The sequence below is a fragment of the Corvus hawaiiensis genome, chromosome 8 (assembly GCF_020740725.1).
Source record: "Corvus hawaiiensis isolate bCorHaw1 chromosome 8, bCorHaw1.pri.cur, whole genome shotgun sequence".
NCBI lineage: Eukaryota > Metazoa > Chordata > Aves > Passeriformes > Corvidae > Corvus > Corvus hawaiiensis.
This window is the reverse complement of record NC_063220.1, coordinates 23,272,923-23,292,279: the sequence shown is the minus strand read 5'-3', so window position 1 is coordinate 23,292,279 and position 19,357 is coordinate 23,272,923. Positions and strand designations below refer to the sequence as shown.

Genomic DNA, 19,357 nt, shown 5'->3' with positions numbered 1-19,357 from the left:
GATAGTTTGAAAGTTATGTACCACAGCAGGCAGCCTCATGGGTGTAATTCTGGTGTCTTTCTTTGCTTCACTACGTATTGTTTGCTTAATAAATGGTTATTTATATTCATAAAGGTGATGGGGTTTTTTCAGAGATCAGTGTCACTGGTTTTGCTTTACTGTGGAAGAATATACACAGCTTCAGCATCTAGCAGACTTTACCAGTCTAATAGCATTACAGGAGAAAGAGAGATTTTTGTTGTTTCCAGTTAAATCCTAGTCTGTGATATCAATGCAGAAAAGTAGCATCTATCACCTGCTAGTGATTTGCAGAACTTTGACAACTTTGGGATAAAATCTACAAAATTCTTGGCATTCTCTTTTCAAGATAGACCTGCTGATTAAAGTTCGACATGGTTAAATATGCGGCAGCCCAGACTTTCCATAACAGGCATTTTCTAAAAGCTTGTTAGCTTCTGGTTATCAAGAACCTGCTAGTTCTTTCAGCATCTGCATGGTGGGATACTCAGGCTGACTTGAGGCACAGCCTTTTGTGGGGAATCAGTACTACTGTGCTCCTAATAATGTATTTTTGCAGCTTTTCAACATCTGAACAAACCAAAGCTGAAAAAGTAAATTATGAATTTTGTAAATGGTATGGTAAGAATTTTTGTTGAAGAAAGTTCTGAGCTAGTTCTTGTAATTTATTTTTATTCAACACACTCCAATAAGATTGTGGCTAATGGGAATTTTTGCACTGGCTTATTTAGAGACAAGATTAAGATCTTATAAAATATCTGTAAAGTCACAGCACTACGTGGTGTTTTGCAAACTTTTCTTAGAAGTTGGAAGTAGATCCTGTGAAAGTATAATGGAGATTTCACCTTTCACGTTGATTTGAAGCATACATCCTTTCTGTAAGTTTGACAGAGGTTTTCCTTAAACGCATAGACAGGCTTGTAGTATGATTGGATGGCCACATCCTGTTTCTAAGTTCCTGCCAGTCTGCTTGTTCTGTAACTTCGTCTCCAAGTGAGGGCAAAGATAGGCAGACATTTTTAAAACAACTCCTCTGAAAATAAAGAAAAAGAGACTGAAATCAGGCAGTGTAGTGTGGGGCCTGAGAAACCATTGTTGGAATTGTTTATTGTTTGTTTGAGGACAGATTAATTGGGCTAACAACACTATAGTTACATTCTTGAGAACAAATTTCCATTAGCCACAAGTGTCAGCTTGCTCAAAAATGATTTATGCTGTAAAAAAGTCAAATTCAGAGCAGGTGCTTGGCCATTTTGTTTAACATACTCAGCAGTGCATTTTAGAAACTGTATGTATCTGTTGTAAATCCTCAATAATTTGCAAATATTTTCTATTCTAACCTTTAATTAAGTCTCCAGTTCTTTAGTGGCAATGTGAACTCATCTGTCTGGACATATCTTCCATTTTCAGTGGAAGATGTAGACTGAATTAGATAGACAGAATCCTTCTAAAAATTTAGAATGTGTCTAGATTTTTTTTTTTTTAATGGCATCTTGCTCACTGTATCACATGTAAGTAAGGCCTTAAAATTTGTCTGCAGATTTGTATTTTAGATTGGCCCAAAATCACCACTTCTTAAACTACCCCACTAGCAACGAAAGTCCACATTGCAACTTGAATATTTATTCTCAGAATCCTATCAAATAACAGTGAATAAACCAAAGACTCAGAAATACTCAAAATGCCTAATTGAAAGGAAAGCTATTTCCACTGATATAGGTACTAAAGAAATTAAAACAGAGAAGCGAATATTTTATTTTTCATCAACCCATTTAACTCACTAGTAACCAATAATGGATAGGAAAGTTATTGTGTTAAGTGTTTGTAGAGATCACAGTAGTATTTAGATGCATGGATGATAGTAAGTAGTCAATACTAAAAACCATAAAACCACAACAAAACAAACAAAGACAAACAAAACCCTGCAAAAAACTGCTGGAAATTTTCAGGATGTCTGTACTGGGACTGGATACCATAGTATACATTTTATGATTGCCATTTAGTTTTCACTGCCTAAAGAATACCACATTACGTTTTACTGTTATCACTGTCTTTACCAGCTTGTTTGCTAGTGTAATGGGGTTTGTATCCCATATAAATAAAATAAATAAGGGGCTGGTGTAGAGACACTTCTGCTGATACTTCTTTAAATAGAAAAAGACATTTGAGCTATAAGAGGTAAGCAAAACTCTTCTAGATTTTAGAAAAAAACTCTGATAAAATAGTAAGTCATTCTGTCGTGATAAGTAATTCATTTTCTTTTTAACATTAATGTTTGTAAGAGGAGAAGGACAGTGAGCCAAAACTGTGTGAACTCAGCAATGGAATTTTCATCTTAAGACTGTACCTCCTCACTGGTTTTGTGAATACCGTTCCTTTTTTCTTGATATATTTGAGCAAATTACCTTTTTATTTACACTGCTGACTGTATGCTTCAGATACTCCTTCTCCTAGAATGGCCATCAGAGGCATAACTTGCTCTCTGAATTCCAGATTCTGACTGAAGCAGCGGTTCCCACGCTTTACAGATTGGGTGAACCCAGTGGTACCAGTGCTATCACTGCTGTTCCTCAGACAGTTTTGTTGACTATACATCTGTAACTAATATATTGCTACTGGTACATCACTCAAGAATACTCAATTAGAGAGCTACTTCCAATTCCTCCTCATTCCACAACTGCACAATTTGGATTTGGATTTTCTTAAATAAAGAAAAAAAAAAGGGGAGTGGAAAGAAAAGGCTGTGTGCTTTACTGTACTTTCCAAGGGAAAGTTGGTTGAGTTAGCATTGTATAGAGTGATATAGTTAAAATCAACCTGATATTATTTTTCACACATTATATCTGCAAAGATGTCTTTAACAGACATGCTACTCTGAAGTTGTGTGCTGCAGAAGGCAGTATTTGAATGACAAAGAGCATGACTGATTTTTTTTTTTCCATATTTATGATGTTCAGTTTGGAGTTCTGGTAAAAATTTTGGCTTGCAGAAAGCCTTTGTAGTGATATGCTGGAAGCTTGAGTGCCAGAATTAAATTCGGTGTTAAAGCCTCTTTTAAAGAAAAATATATTCACACATGAGCACAGGATCCATGTTCCTTCACTATGACCATTTACTAAAGCCCTGAAATTTTTTAAGCATGTATTTATTTTTTAATCACCTGCCTACTGGCACTTGACTATGTGCATAAGACAATCTGTCAGCTGAAAGGTTCTCTAGGATTTGGTGAAATCTGGTAGGACAGGACATGTGCACAATGTGCTCTCCAGTCAGCAGGCTTTGAAGAGTTGCATTTTACAATATAGAGTAATGTAGGAGAGGAGCTTTTGTATACTTGCAAATAGATTATACTGCAGGAAATATGCAGGAGGGCTGTGAAGCACACCTGCCAGATAAATTAGAGGTGGTCTTGATCTGAATCCAACCTGTCTCAAAGCTCAGCTCTGGGAATTCTGTTCAGATGTCTTTGATAAAATGGGGCTTTAGCCTTCACAGTTCAAACTTTGATCCCCAAGACAGCCTTGAATGTGGGATTTTAGTTTTGACCCAGCCTGTAGAGAAATTAATGACATTTTACCGTAGGTTTCCAGCTCAGTTCCAGCTTGAGTAATTTGCAAGTCTGCTGGCACTATTTAGCCCACACAGACCATGAAGTCGACCGTAAGTAAGTCCAAGTTGATGGAAAAACAATATTGCTAGAACAGAGTGACAGATGTTGATTATCACAAAATGTCTGTTTAAGCATTTTGTATGTATCCATTTCCTCACTGCAAACACCTGAAATTTTTTTTAGAAGTTACAAAGTAATTATACTTAAAGATGTGGAATTGTCTGCTAAAGAAATTGTCAGAATACATATTCCAAAAAATGACTGCTGTCGTTATTACTGTTGCTACTCAGGGGAGCTGTTCAGATGCCTCATTTATTGGAGCTTAATAGATTAAAAGTCCAAATTGAGTCTCATGATATAAACCTAATCAAATTCTAATCTGCATAATTTTCCCATAAGCAGCAATGGGAAATTGGTTTAATTTATGTTTCAGTAGTTGCCAATCAGATGTTGGACAACATTGTTACTTTTATTTTTCAAGTATTTTAATTGATTGAATTTTTATTGCTATGATAGCTGGCTTTGCTCTTCCTTTAACACTAAGGAAAATTTACTTTTTTTGATATAATGACATAACGTAGAGTCTCACCTAACATGCCGATATATCATTTTTAGTGGTGAGTTTTCCATTTTGTTTCTAGTTACTGGATACCTGTCTCTCTAAACTAGGTAATATAGCTTAATTTATTTGATAATTTTTATTCAGCATATTTATTTTTGCCTGAGGTCTAAATATGCAGGGTTGATTAATGATGAAACTGAAAAGAGTTTGGCATCATTATATACTAAATCATTTTAGCTGCAAACCTGTGCTACAGTTAGATGCTACCAACCTTGTGCCCTAGAAGCACCTAGTGTAGAAAACTATTAAATGGTAAATGGAGAGTAGGAACAATTAAAAACTAAAGTTTGTAAAGCAAGTAGCTAAAAAAAGGAAATTTAGTTTTGTTTACTGTATAGAGAAATAGAGTTTCCATTCAGGCAGACTTAAGGGAAGTGCTATGGCTAGCAACTACGTATTATCTTACCTAAAGTGAGAAAAGTAGCAAGGAGTGAACATCAAGGCTATGCCCTGCAAAGCATTAATAAAGAGAGCCCATTTGTTTTGGTAGTTTTGGGTTGTGTAAGCTTGTGCTGACCCTTGGCAGAGTTAGGGTTTAGGTAATTACCACATAAAATTTTGTGAAGGGAAAAGAATTTCTGCAAAGCCAACAACAAAAAACTAGGCAGTTGCAGGTGGACTTCATTTTTTAGGGTGTGTATGATAGTGAAACTCAAAATGGCACTTAAACTGGGGAAAGATTTATGTAAGTACCTGTGAACAAACCCCCCTCTAAGTTAAACATGATTCTGCCCTAGGCTTAAAATATTATGCTCTTCTAATATATTATGCTGTTCACAATTGAAATGGAATCAATGTGGTGTGATTCAGTGCTAGACCTCAAGATGATGAAACTCTAATCCTTCTCCTGATCTTTGTTTTAACAGCTTAATTCTACCATGTTAGAGCAGCCCAAGAACCAGCGGACGTATAAATCATTTACACTTTCAGCACACGGGGCCACTAACTCATCCAGGAATGGATCTCACACTTTGGGGAGCAGAAACTGGCATTGATCCCACTGCCCTGTGCTTCTGTTAGAGCTTTGATTTGGACATCTTGGCTATAGGTTTCTGTAATTCAGCAGAAAGGGAACAAAGGGACATTAGAGAAGAGCACTTTCTTGGCAGGAAGATGGCAGCTTTTTCTCTGTGACATTATCTCTCAGAGTTCAAAGCTCCAAGTGTTGTTCCAGTCCCAAAGCATTGGAGGGTTGCTAAAGTTGAGAAAGTTATCCTCCTTTAGCCTCCACTCTCTGTAGATTTACCTTGGCCTATATTTGGGGCTGGAGCATCTCTGAAGATGCTGTAGTCTCTGAGAGAGCTGGGAGCTTATGTAGTCACATCTGGTCTCCTGCATTCCTCTCCTTTTCCAGACCTTTAGTGATAATCTCCAAGAGATTATTAGATCTTCAGAAAAAAATCACAGTAAAAGTAAGAACTGAAGCCAGAATTTAGGATTTCCAGGTTCTCAGGCCAAACTACAACTCTGTCTCAGACCACATGGGACACTGAAGCTAGAATTGTTTCTAAATTGAATGGCTGTTAACAGATTCCCATGGATGTCAGCAGCTCTTTAGCTGCATGACTGCTGCTGAACTTTCTAGGTATACTCAAGGGGCTGTACTTTGGAGAATAACAGGTATAGTCTATCATTCAGTTGAATTCACAGGAATATTAATGACATTGTCAGCAAACAGTAGCAAAGGGATACAACTGTGAGATCCTTTTTGAGAATTATTTCTTTTTGGCTGGCTCTGCTTAATGAAAATACTTGTCCCATATTTCTGCATGATAACTTGTTGGGGGCGTGTTTGGCAGTTCACCACTTATGTGTTATTCATATATGCTCAAAATATTATTGTTATCTCATATTCTTAGGTGAACCAGAGGTAGCTAAATGTATATATGCTTTTTAAATTATATTTGAGGACTTTAGTGCATATATCACCCAGTGAATGCCATAGCATCTTTCCCTAAAATAGCATTATTTAAAGGGTACTATCAATTTACAAGGTGCTTTAATAACAAGGCCACAAATTTTAGGTCTGCCAAGTGGATTTTCAGTTTGGGAAAGTGCCTTCTGCCTGCATAGTTTAGTAAAACATACGCTTGAAAAGGAAGGGAGGCAAAGGAGAAAGGAGCAGAGAAAAAGGGGAAGAGAATCATAAAGGATCAATTATGATCCTTAAGAACAGAAGATATCTTATAAATGTAGCATAAAAATCCATTTTGAGAATGTGCCCATCTGGGTCTTGGTGGAGTCAGTGGAACAGAAGCTGTGCACATCCACAGGACAAATTTCCCTCTATATCGAAACCCCAGTGAACCTTTATTGGTCCCCTCAGGAAACTTAAAGAATATATTTACTGCTATGAAGAGCAAACCTTCCTGCATTTTGTGGGACATTACTCAGTGCAAAGAAAAAAAAATTAGTGGTTTATGGCCAGCACAATCAGCAGATCATTTGGCCATCAGGCCAGTTGCTCACACATAAGCAGAGCAAAATTGGTGGGAATTCCATGGCATGTTTAGCCATGCCAGCATTCCTTAATTTTGAACTTCATCACAGTGCCACTGTGGCTCTCAGAATACCAAGACATTACTGCTGAGCCACAGTTAGTGCCCCCTGGGAGGACCACGGGTCAGCCTGGCTCAAGAGGCACAGAGCTAACGAGCTGTGCCCAGTGCTGCTCATTCCTTTACAGGTGGTATTTGTAAGGGACAGTGAGGTTTTACAGCCACCTGGCCATGCTGAGCTTGGAGCAGGGCAGCACCTGCATCTCCTGCCAAAAAGAGCTTGCCTCCTGCTAGGGAGGAATCTTCCCCGGTGTTTTTCGACAAAGATGAGAACATCTTTAAGACTTAGATTTTTCCTCTGATGTAATTGGTTGTTTTTTACCTACTCTGTGAGCAGTGGTATCTTAGAGGGAGCCAGGAAATGCTCTTTGCTCAGAATCAAGGCACTGAACCAGCAGCTTTCTGCAGAGACCTGCAGGAGACTCAAACTCCTTCATAGCAGGTGGCTGAGTTAGGGCATGGGAGTCCCTCCCTCTCAGGGAGGGAAGGTGCTGCCAGGAGGGAAGCAGTGACTGCTGGCCACCAGGCCTCACTGATTTGGAGTATGTCAGGAGCCCAAAACCTGTGTTCCTCTCAGAGCCATGATACACTTACACCATTGCTTGGCAGCATCTTGTTTCGGAGATGGACAGGGGTGGGCTCCCTCCTATTGAATCTTCCTCAGTTTGATAAGGGAATTGCTTATTGCTCTCTCCAGCTACCTGAAAGGAGGTTGTAGTGAGCTGGGGGTTGGTCTCTCCTGCCTGGTAACAAGTGAAAGGACAAAAGGAAATGGCCTCAAGTTGTGCCAGGGGAAGTTTAGATTGGATATTAGGGAAAACTTCTTCGGTAGAAGGGTTGTCAAGCACTGGAACAGGCTGCCCAGGGAAGTGTTGGAGTCACCATCCCTGGAGATATTTAGAAGACATTTAGATGTGACACTTAGTGATACGGTTTAGTGGTGAACTTGGTAGTGCTGGGTTAGTGGGTGGACTTGATGATTTTAAAGGTCATTTCCAACCTAAGTGATTCTATAACTCTGTTGGGGTGATTTTCACTATAGCCAATGGTGGTGGGTCAACTGTGACTGACAACTAAGTCCCACAGTAAGAAAAAAACTGATGGCCTGAGGTAAAGCCAGTTTATTAAGTGAGGAAAACAAAAACAAGCCACAAAAAAGCAAAATTCAAGCGATACAAAGTCAATCACTCACCCAGTACAGCAATTTAGTACCAGATGCAGTGACTCCCAGAAGTGATACGGGTTTACTGTACCTTACCTCCTAACTGTTGGCAAAGAGAATTCCCTTCACCAGAAGCCCCCCCATTGTCACTGCGTTTCCTTTCATGGGGACTGTGCTCAGACTTGCACAGGCATGTGAGTTTTACTGTAGAAGTTGATCCTTTTAAGCAGTTGTAGCCAGAGCTCCCTCAGTTGTTTGTTGAACAAGGAGACACTGTTTGTAAGATCACAACTATCAGCCCTGTTTTACGATTTTTGTGAGCATTAATGGAACAAGGTTTGGGGACTGAAGGAGAAAATGGAATATGAAAAGGAAAATGAAAAGAGGCTGTGAGGAAAGCATGTCATTTCTAAATGAATGCTCTGTGCAGAGGAATTGAATCTTTTCACAGCTGAAAATGGATCTTAAATCTGATGCCTTAGCTTGTTTCAGCGTCTGTAATGAAATAGTTTCCCTAATACCCTGTGACCTGAATTTCTCCCTGCTTTATGGGTGCTATTCCTTGACGTACAAACCTGTATTTCCTCAAGTCAGCATTTGATGATGGATGTCAAAATACAGGTCATGTATTATGCATATAGCATTACCGATTTAAGGTGTTTACTTGTCAAGTTGAAGAAATTCAAAAATGTCACATTCACTGAATCTGCACAGCTGTCACTTGGAGTTTTTCATGCCTTTAAATGAAAGTTCTGATAAAGCAGGTTAGTTTCCTGCCTTTTTTTTTTTTTTTTTTTTTTGGTTCTGTCTTCTGGAGGAGAAAGCAGACAGCCTATGTATGGAAATTACTTGGTGACTTGGGAGCAGGAATGTGTCTTGAAGGTGTTCACTGTCTTGTGACTCTAAATATAAGCACACAAAGTCCCTAAATACACCAGTTTTCCTTTTCCTGAAAATATTGCAAGATTTTTATATTTCTTAAAAGTGTATTTCTAGAAGTGTCTGAATTAAGTACGAGCAAGGAAATTAAATTCTCAGATACTTCTCACATCTTTCAAGACAGTAGGATGAAAAATATTAAGGCATGAGTCTATTTTTCATTCAAGGAGAAAACAAGATCCCTTTAGCATGCTTCCTGCATTTCAGACTGAATGCACTATGTGTGCAGTGTGCAATTACAGAGCTTCTGACAGTCTGTGTCTAACAAAAATGCCACATTTACTTCAATCTCCTGACACCATCCCAGGAAGACAAATATTCTAAGGGTTAGAGAGGTGGCTACAAATGGCCTTCAATGGAGAGTGTGTGTGTCTCTGTGTGTGTGCCCATTGCAGTGGAGGGGAGGCAGGAAGAACTTACACATTTAGATGAGTTATGCTGACTTCAATTTGCTTTAACAGGTAGGGAAATACTGACGTGCTCCTACCATCTGAAGGGCCTGATTCACTGGAAGGTGGTTTAGGAAATGCATCCTGAGATGGGGGGAGGAAAGGCTGCAGGAAGAAAGGGAGAAGCAGAGCCTCTAGGGATACTCCCAGCAGTACAACCCCTAGAGTGCATGAGGACAGTATTAGCTCTATTTTCTTTTAGATAAGTGAGCGTGAAAAGTCTTGCTGTTGCCATTTTGACTTGTAATTCAGCAGAGGACCCAACTGGGCCTGCCACCTTAACTGCTCAAGGACTCTTCAGCTACTTGAGCTTTTTCTAATGTAGCAAAGGCCATATCTTGCATCTCCTAACAGAAAGCATTCCATAACAGAATGCAAGACTTAAAACACTGGATCCTGCTGCAGAGGGAGGTGTTACACCTCCCCTCAGATACCCACCTGTCCTCAGGGAGCATTTCCTCCCTTTGGAGTCCCACTTCAATTTTTCTGCTGTTGTGAGAGTGTCAGTGTTACCTGTAAGTTTTGAGGTGATGACTGAAGGACCTCCATCCATCAGATTCACTTGGTGAGCCTGCGGAATCTCAGGCTCTGCCATGAAGAGGTAAACATCCAAAGAGCCAAAACAGCTCTCAGTCGTAGTGCCAGATACAAGGAAGCATCTGCAAACCAAAACTGGCTGGGACTGCAGCTCACTGTCACCAAGCTGGTCTTCTTGAGTTCAGCACAACAGGTCGTATTACATGACTGCTGTTAACATTTCCCATTGCGTCTAAGAAATTTGCTTTCTAAAGATTTTCTATCCACTGGTAATATTATATAAAATTTCTTTACTCACTTAGGTTTCTCTATGACAATGCTTTTGTCTTGAAAGCCTGTTGAAGATATCATATCTACTTCTATTCTCCTGCGGAATTTCTTCACAGACTTTTCACTCCCTTTTTAAGCTATCCTGTCTGTACAATCACCATGTTGCGTCTAGTTTTCTTGTGATAGAATGAAATTCATACCAGTACCTTCTGCAGAGCTAAGAAAGTCTCTTCCCAGTGATTCTAGTTTTGTTACCTGTATATTCTGTATGTGATACAGACAAAACATAGGGATAGATGAATGGAAGGAGAAAATTAAATCCCATTAAATCAAGAAGCCCAAATCTAGTGGTCCTTGTAGTTTAGGGGCAATTTAAGAGTGATGTAATAATCACTGGAAGAGAACCATAAATCCTTAAGGCAATATAAAACCAGTATTTTGGTTAAACTACAATTTAGTTTAGAGATTTCGTGGGTTTTAAATTGGTCCCCAAATTGAAGAAAGGTAAGGTAGATAATATCATATCAACTTCTGAATTCACTAACAGGTGAATGTATCAATGAATTTAGTGGAGCGAAACAGTTTCCACACTGCAAGAAGGTAGTGAAATTAAGTCAGGAATTAAGTTGGCTGTGATTAGTTTAGAATAAGTATATGGAGAATTCAGAACTAGTGACAGAGGACCAAAAGTCTGTCCCTGGATGTCGGGTGTGAAGTCAAAGAACTTGGGAGCAATATGTCCAAAAAAAAAAAAAGTATTTTCTAAAAAGTGTGGCTTAAAGTAAGCTTGGCTCAATCCTATTTGTCTGTCTGTCCTAGCAGACAGATATTTGCCTAAAAATGCTGCCTTCGCATTGGTCTACATGAAACCATAAAGTCAGAAGTCACCTTCTAGCTTCACCGTCACTTCTGCAATGAGCATTCCCATGCTTTCTGTAGCTTTACTGGACAAGGGAGATAGAATGCATTAGTCCCAATGGTGAATTTCCACTCCTGCTATTGCATGAGCTTTTGTATAACTACCTGGTTTTTTTTGTATAACTACCTACTTACAATCAAACTCCAAATGGTTTTGACTGAGTATTTTTTGTTTAAAGAAAAAAAAATGGATAAAAAAATGCTCAATGTCAAGAGCTCCATTTCAAACTGTAGAGACTCTGGCTGAGTCAGACTGTAGAGACTCAGTCTTTTTTAAAGGTGAATGTTGCTGGTCTCCAGATTTTGTTTTTCCTGTGAGTGCCTTCCAGCATGTTTCCTCTTCCACCTTTGTTTCCTTCACATCATCACTTCTTCCAGTTCTTTTCAAGCAATCTTCTTACATACCATTTGAAAACCTGTGTCTTTTTTCCTTCATCCTTTTTGTCTGTTAGAATGGACCCTTCCATCCCAGTATTCCTACAATTGTAATCCTCACAGAAATGAATATTATAAATGGTACACACCATTACAAAAACCCTAACATGGGTGGGTGGTAGTGCTCCTGGAAAAGTTTGATTATTTTAAATCTTGATTTCTGATCAAACCTAAAACTGGCTAATGGAAGCAGTTTGTTCCTCGTGGTTGTATTACAGTTTACAAACAGTACTCTTTAAAATCTTAATTGCTGTTTAAGGAAAGGTGTTTGTTTCGAGATCTTTTTTTTTGTGTGTAGTTTTTCCTCTGTAAACTTTCTCTATTTTCTCTATTCTTTTCTTTTTTTTTTCCTTTTAGGCTTTACACCCCCTGGGATGGATAGGTCGTCTCCAGACAACAGTCCAGTCCATGGCCTTTTACGTCAACCCTCCATTACAACAGGAGCCAACATCCCTATTATAACAGAGCTAGGTAAGAAAAGCTAACATTTATCCTTTCATGTACATTCCCGTGTATTTTTCCCACTTTCCTTGTTACGCAGATACAGAAAAATTACCCATACTGTGTCTTACACTGTTATGTTTTCTCTTCTGATAACTGCTTTCAGTTACTCTCTCTAAAGAAAGTTTAGTAACAGTTGGTTCACTTTATTTGAATAACTGAAATATATTTCTCTCCTTTGGGTTTTCTCCATTTTCTTAAGTAAATATCCTATCAGACAAGATGCTTTTTGCATAGTGTAACAAACAAGCAGGGGTCTTTGGGCTAAGGTTAGAAAAGGAAAAAGGCCACAGTAAGTATAAGCAGATATTTCCTGTGCATTTAATCAATTGTAAGAGGCCATTTGCTTATTTCTTCATGGTCCAAAACTGTTTAATCATGTGTAACCAAAGTCTGTATAATAGTATGAGATATTTCACTCCTGAGAATACAATGATGGTAGGTAACTAGACACTGATTTCCATTCTAGCTGTGGGTATTTATGTTGTCAAGTGGTGTGATGTGAAGTGCAGAAGCTGTTCTGTTTTTTTCATGGCAAATACAAACTTGATTTGTGGTCCTTTGTCCTGTTTTCTTTTTCAGTTTTATTTTTTAGAGCCTTACCTGTCTTTTTCCCTTACTTTATTCTCTTTCTGTACTTTCTTTTCCCCCTAAATACTTTACTTACTAGCTAAGCCTGGCAAACTTCTGCCTTTGGTTTCAATCAGTCAGGAAAAAAACAGTGGAACCCACATTCTAATGATAACTGAACTGGGTAAGAAGTGCCTTTTTCCTTCACATCACTGTCTTATTTTCTGTTGTTGTTGTTGTTACTGTCATCAGCTTTTCCTTTATTTATCTGGCTGTATCAGAGGGGCTACCCTCATGGCACTGCTTTGAATGTGTTTTATTTGTGATTCTGGTTGAAATTGACTGTCTCGTTCTAGTCTTTCTTAATGATTTTTTTTCACGCAGCATCAGTAAACCTTTGATCACATCGTCTGACCTGCCGGCTGTTTTCATAGCACCTCCTCACCAATTCATTGTTTTTGGCCTGAGTCCCCACCTCCCTGGCCCTTGCTCTCCTACACCAATTTTTCTCTCCTTTTCTCTCTTCTTTCTCTTTCTTTTTTTGTCACTTCAGCCTGTTGTCAATTTGGTGGACATGCCTTAGCAGCTTTCACAGGAAGTCCAAGAAGAAGTAAAAGATACCAGAAAAAACCCCAAGCATCATACTTTCCCTCAAGCTATTTTTTTGTTTATTTTGTAGAGTAGGCTTTTTCTCAGAAGCTCAGGTTTTGAAGCTGTAGAGAAGCAGCCAAGCTTCTGCGTGGTTCCCTCTCAACACAGAATGCTCTCACCAGCCTTTGGAGCAGCATTTGATGAGCTTTTCCCTATGGCACAGCACCACCTGTTCGAACCCAGCTCACCTGGCCCACAAATCCCAGTGATAACTTGCATTAGAAAGATAAAGATGCTGAGGATAAACACACACCTGCAGAACTCACAATAGATTTGTAGGACCTCAGGAACTGCCCCCACGCATGGCTAGCATGGTGTCTAAGACAGATGTTAGTCTACCTTAGAGGAAGGTAGAAAAAGGATGCTACTGTCAATAGTGCCTACTCTCGACTAGCAAATTAAACTGAGGTACAAGCTTTTCAAAAAGTACATTTTGAAACTATACAGCAGGCTTTTAAATACTGTATTTCTCAAGAATCTGAAGGATAAATTGATAGGTATTGTGCTAAAGAAAGAAGTATTGTGGATATTGGTGTTTTCTTGGATTCTTCTGATTCCCAGGGCAGAACATTTCTCTTATTACAGTACTAAGGTGTTATGTTTAAACAGTTACATCAGGGAGTGCAAAGGCCAGAATTTTAAATTCTATCCTCATCTCATTTAGACAACTATCATGAGGCTTTAGCTGTAGTAATTCATGTTTTATAAGCTAAACCTAGCAAGCACGGTAGTATCGAGAGTTTGGAAAAGGAGTGGATGTAAAATAAGATTATATGGGAAAGAAAGAAACTGTATGAGAAGGTATCATCAGAATAGCAGGTGGAAGAATTTCTGACTTAGGAAGTCCAGAGCTGAAATCTGATCAAGGTAACGGCAACTTTTATGTTCTTTTCAGAGTTTGCTGGGTTGGCTCAGGAGCTGCGTTCACATGGGGAATAGGGACATAGTGTGTACAGTTTCAAATGCTCAAGAAGTTTTTCATTTCCCTTTCTTGCATGGGAACTGAAATTAATTTGTCATTTAGTAAGTTGAAGGGTATTTCAATGGCATAGCTAAGCAGTCTGTGCTTTCATGCCTGAGGGAGACTAATATGGAAATGAAATATTTCATGAAATATGATCCACTTGATACACTGATCTCAAGGAAACAACTATTTTTAGTTGGAATGAGTTGGAGGCAGAGAGCTTAACTGTGACAATGAAATGCCAGAGAAAGTCAAAATGACAAATACTACTTTATTTGGGCTTTTCTCTAAAACAGCCTGATGTAGATTCTTTTTCATACTGGCTAATGTAGAATTTGTGGCTGAGAAAGTGAAGTTATAGAGACAAATATTTGAACAAAAGGCAGTGCTGCAAGAGAATAACTGCTCATTCATTCAGATAGATGCATGTTAAAGGGACAGTTTATCCTCCTTTGAGCTGTAAGTGCATTAACACCACTCCAATAAGAATCACAGCAGCACATCTAACAGATGCCTGTGGGCTATGTCAGAGTTTTCTTGACAGTCTTTATTTTACTAACTTTGTATCTTGTGATAATGTTTCACTGTACATGCATACAGCCTCAGCCACTGTACCCCACCAATATACTACAATTGTCTCAATATACAAGAGCATAATGTATCTCATTTTGAGCACAGGCAACTGGTGCCAAGAAGCTACTTTACAGGAAAGGGGTAGTCACCTGTCAAGAACAAGAGTGTCACCTCTTAGGAGCAAGATAATGAGCAACAGATTTTTAAACGCACATTTTCACATCCATCTTGATTTCATTTTCAGTGACGTCAAAGACCCAAGTCTGTGTTTCCAGACATATGCCGTTTCTTTTTCTTTGACTGTGTGATGTGTAAGGTCACATGCTGGTGACCCAGAAACACCTTTCGATTTTACTCTTAATATTATTATTGTTATTTTCAGTAAATGATTCAAATGTTCAGTTCTTGGACCAAGATGATGATGACGATCCAGACACAGAACTGTATCTCACGCAGCCCTTTGCATGTGGAACCGCATTTGCTGTCAGCGTGCTGGACTCTCTCATGAGCGCAGTAAGCAAACAAAACCTTTTTCATTCCCTTCTGTCAGACTTGTTGTGAAAGAGTGTGAAAGTGTAGGAACTTTTCCACAGGTAGGCAGAAGATGTATTTTTCTTAGATGTCAAGAGAATTTTGGAACTAAGCTAGGTTATTTTCTTAGTTGGACACAGAGATTTTAACCGAGATATCTAGGACTTCCAAGAGTCCACAATTTTATAAGGAAACGGTCTCATGTCAGGTTTTAAGGATAATATTTTCCAAAAAAAGTTGTCTCTTCCTCCTAAACCCAGAGCCAAATTCAGTGTGTCAGTCCCTATGCTCACCATTCTTGTCAGACAGCATCAACTGTGTTTTGAGCTTTTAATTTCCTGTAGCTATGTGTGATGGTCCGAGTATGAGTGCTGGGAGACACTGATAGAACTCCGTGAAAGCCATTGTACACATCTCATGAACTCTACTTGTGTGAAGGGAGGTTATCCTCTCTTTTTCATATGAGTTTTCTTGTGAATCAAAACTTCAGTGCATGCCAGAAACCACAGATGGTGGCCTTTGGTTATGTCTTCATTGGGGCTTTTGGTTTGCAGCCATAGCACATCTCTGGAGCAAACGCCTCGGTCATGCTCCTTTTCATCCTCCCCATACTGGCTGAGTTTTCAGACCATTCTTGCTCTGTGTGACCTCCACTTCTTTCAGAGGGACCTTAAACTCTGCTAGATATAGCAAGGACATAGTCCTTTTAAAATCTGAGCATGGGCTTTCTGAGTTCCTTGTGGAATAAAATTCCATAGTGCTATGAATGATCCGTTGTAAATCCCAAGTAACACTACATATGAGCAAATGGGTTTCTCTAAAGGAGCCAACTCTGACCTTCACCTGAATTCAGAATTAAACTTTCTACTTTTAAAAAGAATTCATAGTGATCTTTATTATTTTATTTGTGTTTCATATTTATGTATCTGTATTTTGTGATTTTTCCCTGCTATATTTTTTCATATGTTCCATCCACAGATGAAAAGATGAGTCTACACAGATAAAATTTTATTCTAATGCAGCCTATGAGTTTTCAATAACCTCAGAAAATGCTTTTCTTGAAAGCTATTTACAGTATTTTGTAGATGTGACAAATTCAGGAAACCTAAGCAAGCACTCTTAAACTCTGTACCTTCCCTAATTAAAATCTCTATCTATAAAATATTTAGCATATTCACATTATAAATGGGAATAATTTAATGTGAAGGTTCCAAATGTTACTTAGAGCTGTTTTTCTACTCCCATTATTATCTAAGTCAATGTCTCTGAATGTATTGTTCAGTAGGGCACTTGAGAATCAAGAAAAAAGTAGGGCTAATCCTTCTGGTTGCCACTAGCATTGCCATAGAATGACATGTTGTGGGCATCATTGCTTTCTTGTGCAAAGGTATCTCAAGTAAATAATAAGGATGTAATGAAAAATAGGTACAGCATGCCTGTTCAGAAATTTTAATACTTTTAGTCGTTGCTAGCTTTTATTAACTCTTAGTTTTGGACAACATGCCCCTCTGTTTCTGCAGTTCCTTTCCATAACGGTCCTTTTTCTAAATATTTTCACATCTAAGTGGTCATATTATGTGTCAGGGACACTGCAGGCTGAAGCCAGAGAAATGTGATAACAAGAGTAGAAAATTCTCTACTTGAAAAAATAACTAACCAAGAAGACAAGCCAAGGATTCAGTCAGTTAGAATTGTTCACTATCCTGTCTTTTCTTTCACCAGTTTTCTGATCAGTGGCAGTGTTATTTTCTGTTTTATTCCTCAAAGGCCCAGTAAGGAGTTGGAAAAGTACAATTCTTCCTGACCCTTCAGAAAGTGTAAAATGTGTGAGATGTTTTCCCTTTACTATCCTTAGTCTCATGGGGAAGGTGTGTTCTCCTTCCACTTCTTCTCCAAGGAAAAGAGTGTTTCTCATACAAACTAATCTATTTGCACTATATTATTTCTTACCTTTATTTTCTTTTTTTCTTCTGGAGTACACTTGCTTTTAGCAAACAGCTTCTATTTAATTTGACTAACTTTATACTTGCCAGTATGGGCAAACTGAACCCCAAATCCTAGCTAAATTGTGAGATCATGCTTTCATGCTATTAATTGCACTGGAATTCTGTAAGAAGTATATGATTTGCACTGTGCTGTCCTTTGCTAGCTCACTTGGAGACAAGTATATAGTTCATTATTCCATCTACTTAGTGATTCAGGGGTTTTTACTGCTTATTTTCTATGGGAAAATTCCAATTTATTATCTCTATTGATACCTCTGTAATGAAAATTCTTTACGTAGTGTACAGTGCAAATGGACAATGCATGAACTGCTCCTTCAAGAATTAATCTCTCCCCACAGTAGTGGGGTTTTGTAGTAAAACAGGTGTAAGAAAGATTAGAAAGTCGAATAATACCTGTACATACGGTATGATTTCTGACCTGTGGGTAATTTGAAACAGGCATATAGATGTATGTATATAGAAAAAGAGCTAAAAAATGTTTTTAAAATAATTTGCTTAAGTATTCAGTTATTGCATAATAATAATTCTAAAGTATTAATCGGTATTAAAGTATTATTTAATGTTTTATAGTTTTATTAATATTGAAGTAGTACATTAAACCCAACTCATGAATCACAGATTAGAAAATTTGGTAACTTTCTAATTCAAGTCTGAGTGCTGGAGATCTTTACGTTCTGCTAGTTCAGCATTATTTCCTATAAAATGACAGTACTGGACATTTTCAATTTGAAATTGTCTGTTATTTCCATATTTCAAAGGTAAAAGTTTAATGAAGTTTAGTTTTCAGGTCATCTACACCTGATGCCTTAAGAGGCCTCCTAGAAACAGAGACTAGACAGGAGTAAAGGATTAAAAGAGGTATTTATTTGAAAGGCCTTCAAAGGTACCCCCTGGGGAGCCTGAAGCCATTCTCAAAATGGACCCCAAGATGGACCTAAGGTCACGAGTTCTTCCCTCTTTATAGGTTTGGTTCATTTGCATAGCAGGGTTAATTCTCCAATTAAAGCTTCAGTTTTCCCCTCAGCTTACTCCCCCCTTTAAAGGCTCTTTGGTTTATACTTTTGGCCTAGGACAGTCTTGGTGTCCTTGGAAAGCAGGGCCGGAGAGGCTTTGTTATGTCTACCTAGCATGAGAGAGCAGAAGTTAACAGGCTACAAGAAACTCCAGAGTCACACACCAAGCAGTACAGAATTTGAAAAATATAAAGATTAAAACCTAAGGCATCACACCCACTTTGGCCTTTGCAGCCAAGGCAATATATTCCACAAGCCCAGGATTCACAGTGTAGTAGCTCAAACTAGCTACCCAGAGTTGTTGTAGTTGTAGTTGCTCAGAGGACAATCACAAGCTCAAAACCTGCATTGTGTTTTTGAAGAGCTGGTAGCAGTGGTCTCTCCAGGTTTGTTTCAAGAGCATTGCTGTGCTCTGTGGGAAGGCTCTGGGCATGGGTCATGTTGTAACTGTGGCAGTGGCTATTATTAAAATGCTCCAGCTAATCATTATTGTGTCTTTGAAGAGAGATCTACTGCCATCAGGTACTTGAATGATATATTAATATTGTTTTTGTTGTAGCATATCCAAACCCAGGTAATAATACACGTTTTCTGTCAGTCTCAAGGTAGCACTACTTCTGGAAAGCAGAGCATGCTTCCATCACCAAGTGAAATGTAACTAAAAAGTGTGGGATTGAAACCATCTTTTAGATTATGTGACTGTTTTTTAAAAATGTTCAGCTGTAGAAAAGTTACATGACATAGGATAGCCTAAGAGGAGCAAATTTTTGAGCAGAAGTACTTTTTCCCTTTCTTGTTGAGATAGTTATTCCATAAAATCCTCTACATGCAAGGAAACAGTTTTATCAACACACAGTACCTTCAAAGGTTTGAGCAGTTGGCCTGAGAGCCAAAGCTTCCCTGTGACTCCTTCTGGCACTGAAGATACGAGAACTACAGAAGTTCTGGCAGGCTGGCATCCCTCCCACACCTACCACTGCAACAGATCCGAGGTGCTGCCGGAGTGGTGCCATTGGAGCAAGGATCTCCA

The 19,357-nt window shown here is 38.6% G+C and overlaps 1 protein-coding gene across 50 annotated transcripts in view; it reads left to right on the top strand.

Annotated features, from left to right (window-relative positions):
* Positions 1-19,357, top strand: part of KCNMA1 (potassium calcium-activated channel subfamily M alpha 1) — a 439,613-nt gene that overhangs the window by 404,427 nt on the left and 15,829 nt on the right. For 26 of the 50 annotated variants that reach the window (XM_048311472.1, XM_048311471.1, XM_048311505.1 and 23 more), the window contains 2 exons: positions 11,876-11,989; positions 15,160-15,290. In XM_048311472.1, the coding sequence (XP_048167429.1) occupies positions 11,876-11,989; positions 15,160-15,290 (245 nt within the window). Of the gene's footprint in view, positions 1-11,875; positions 11,990-12,689; positions 12,774-15,159; positions 15,291-19,357 lie in introns of all 50 variants that reach the window. The other 24 variants (XM_048311474.1, XM_048311473.1, XM_048311468.1 and 21 more) reach the window with 1 other exon arrangement.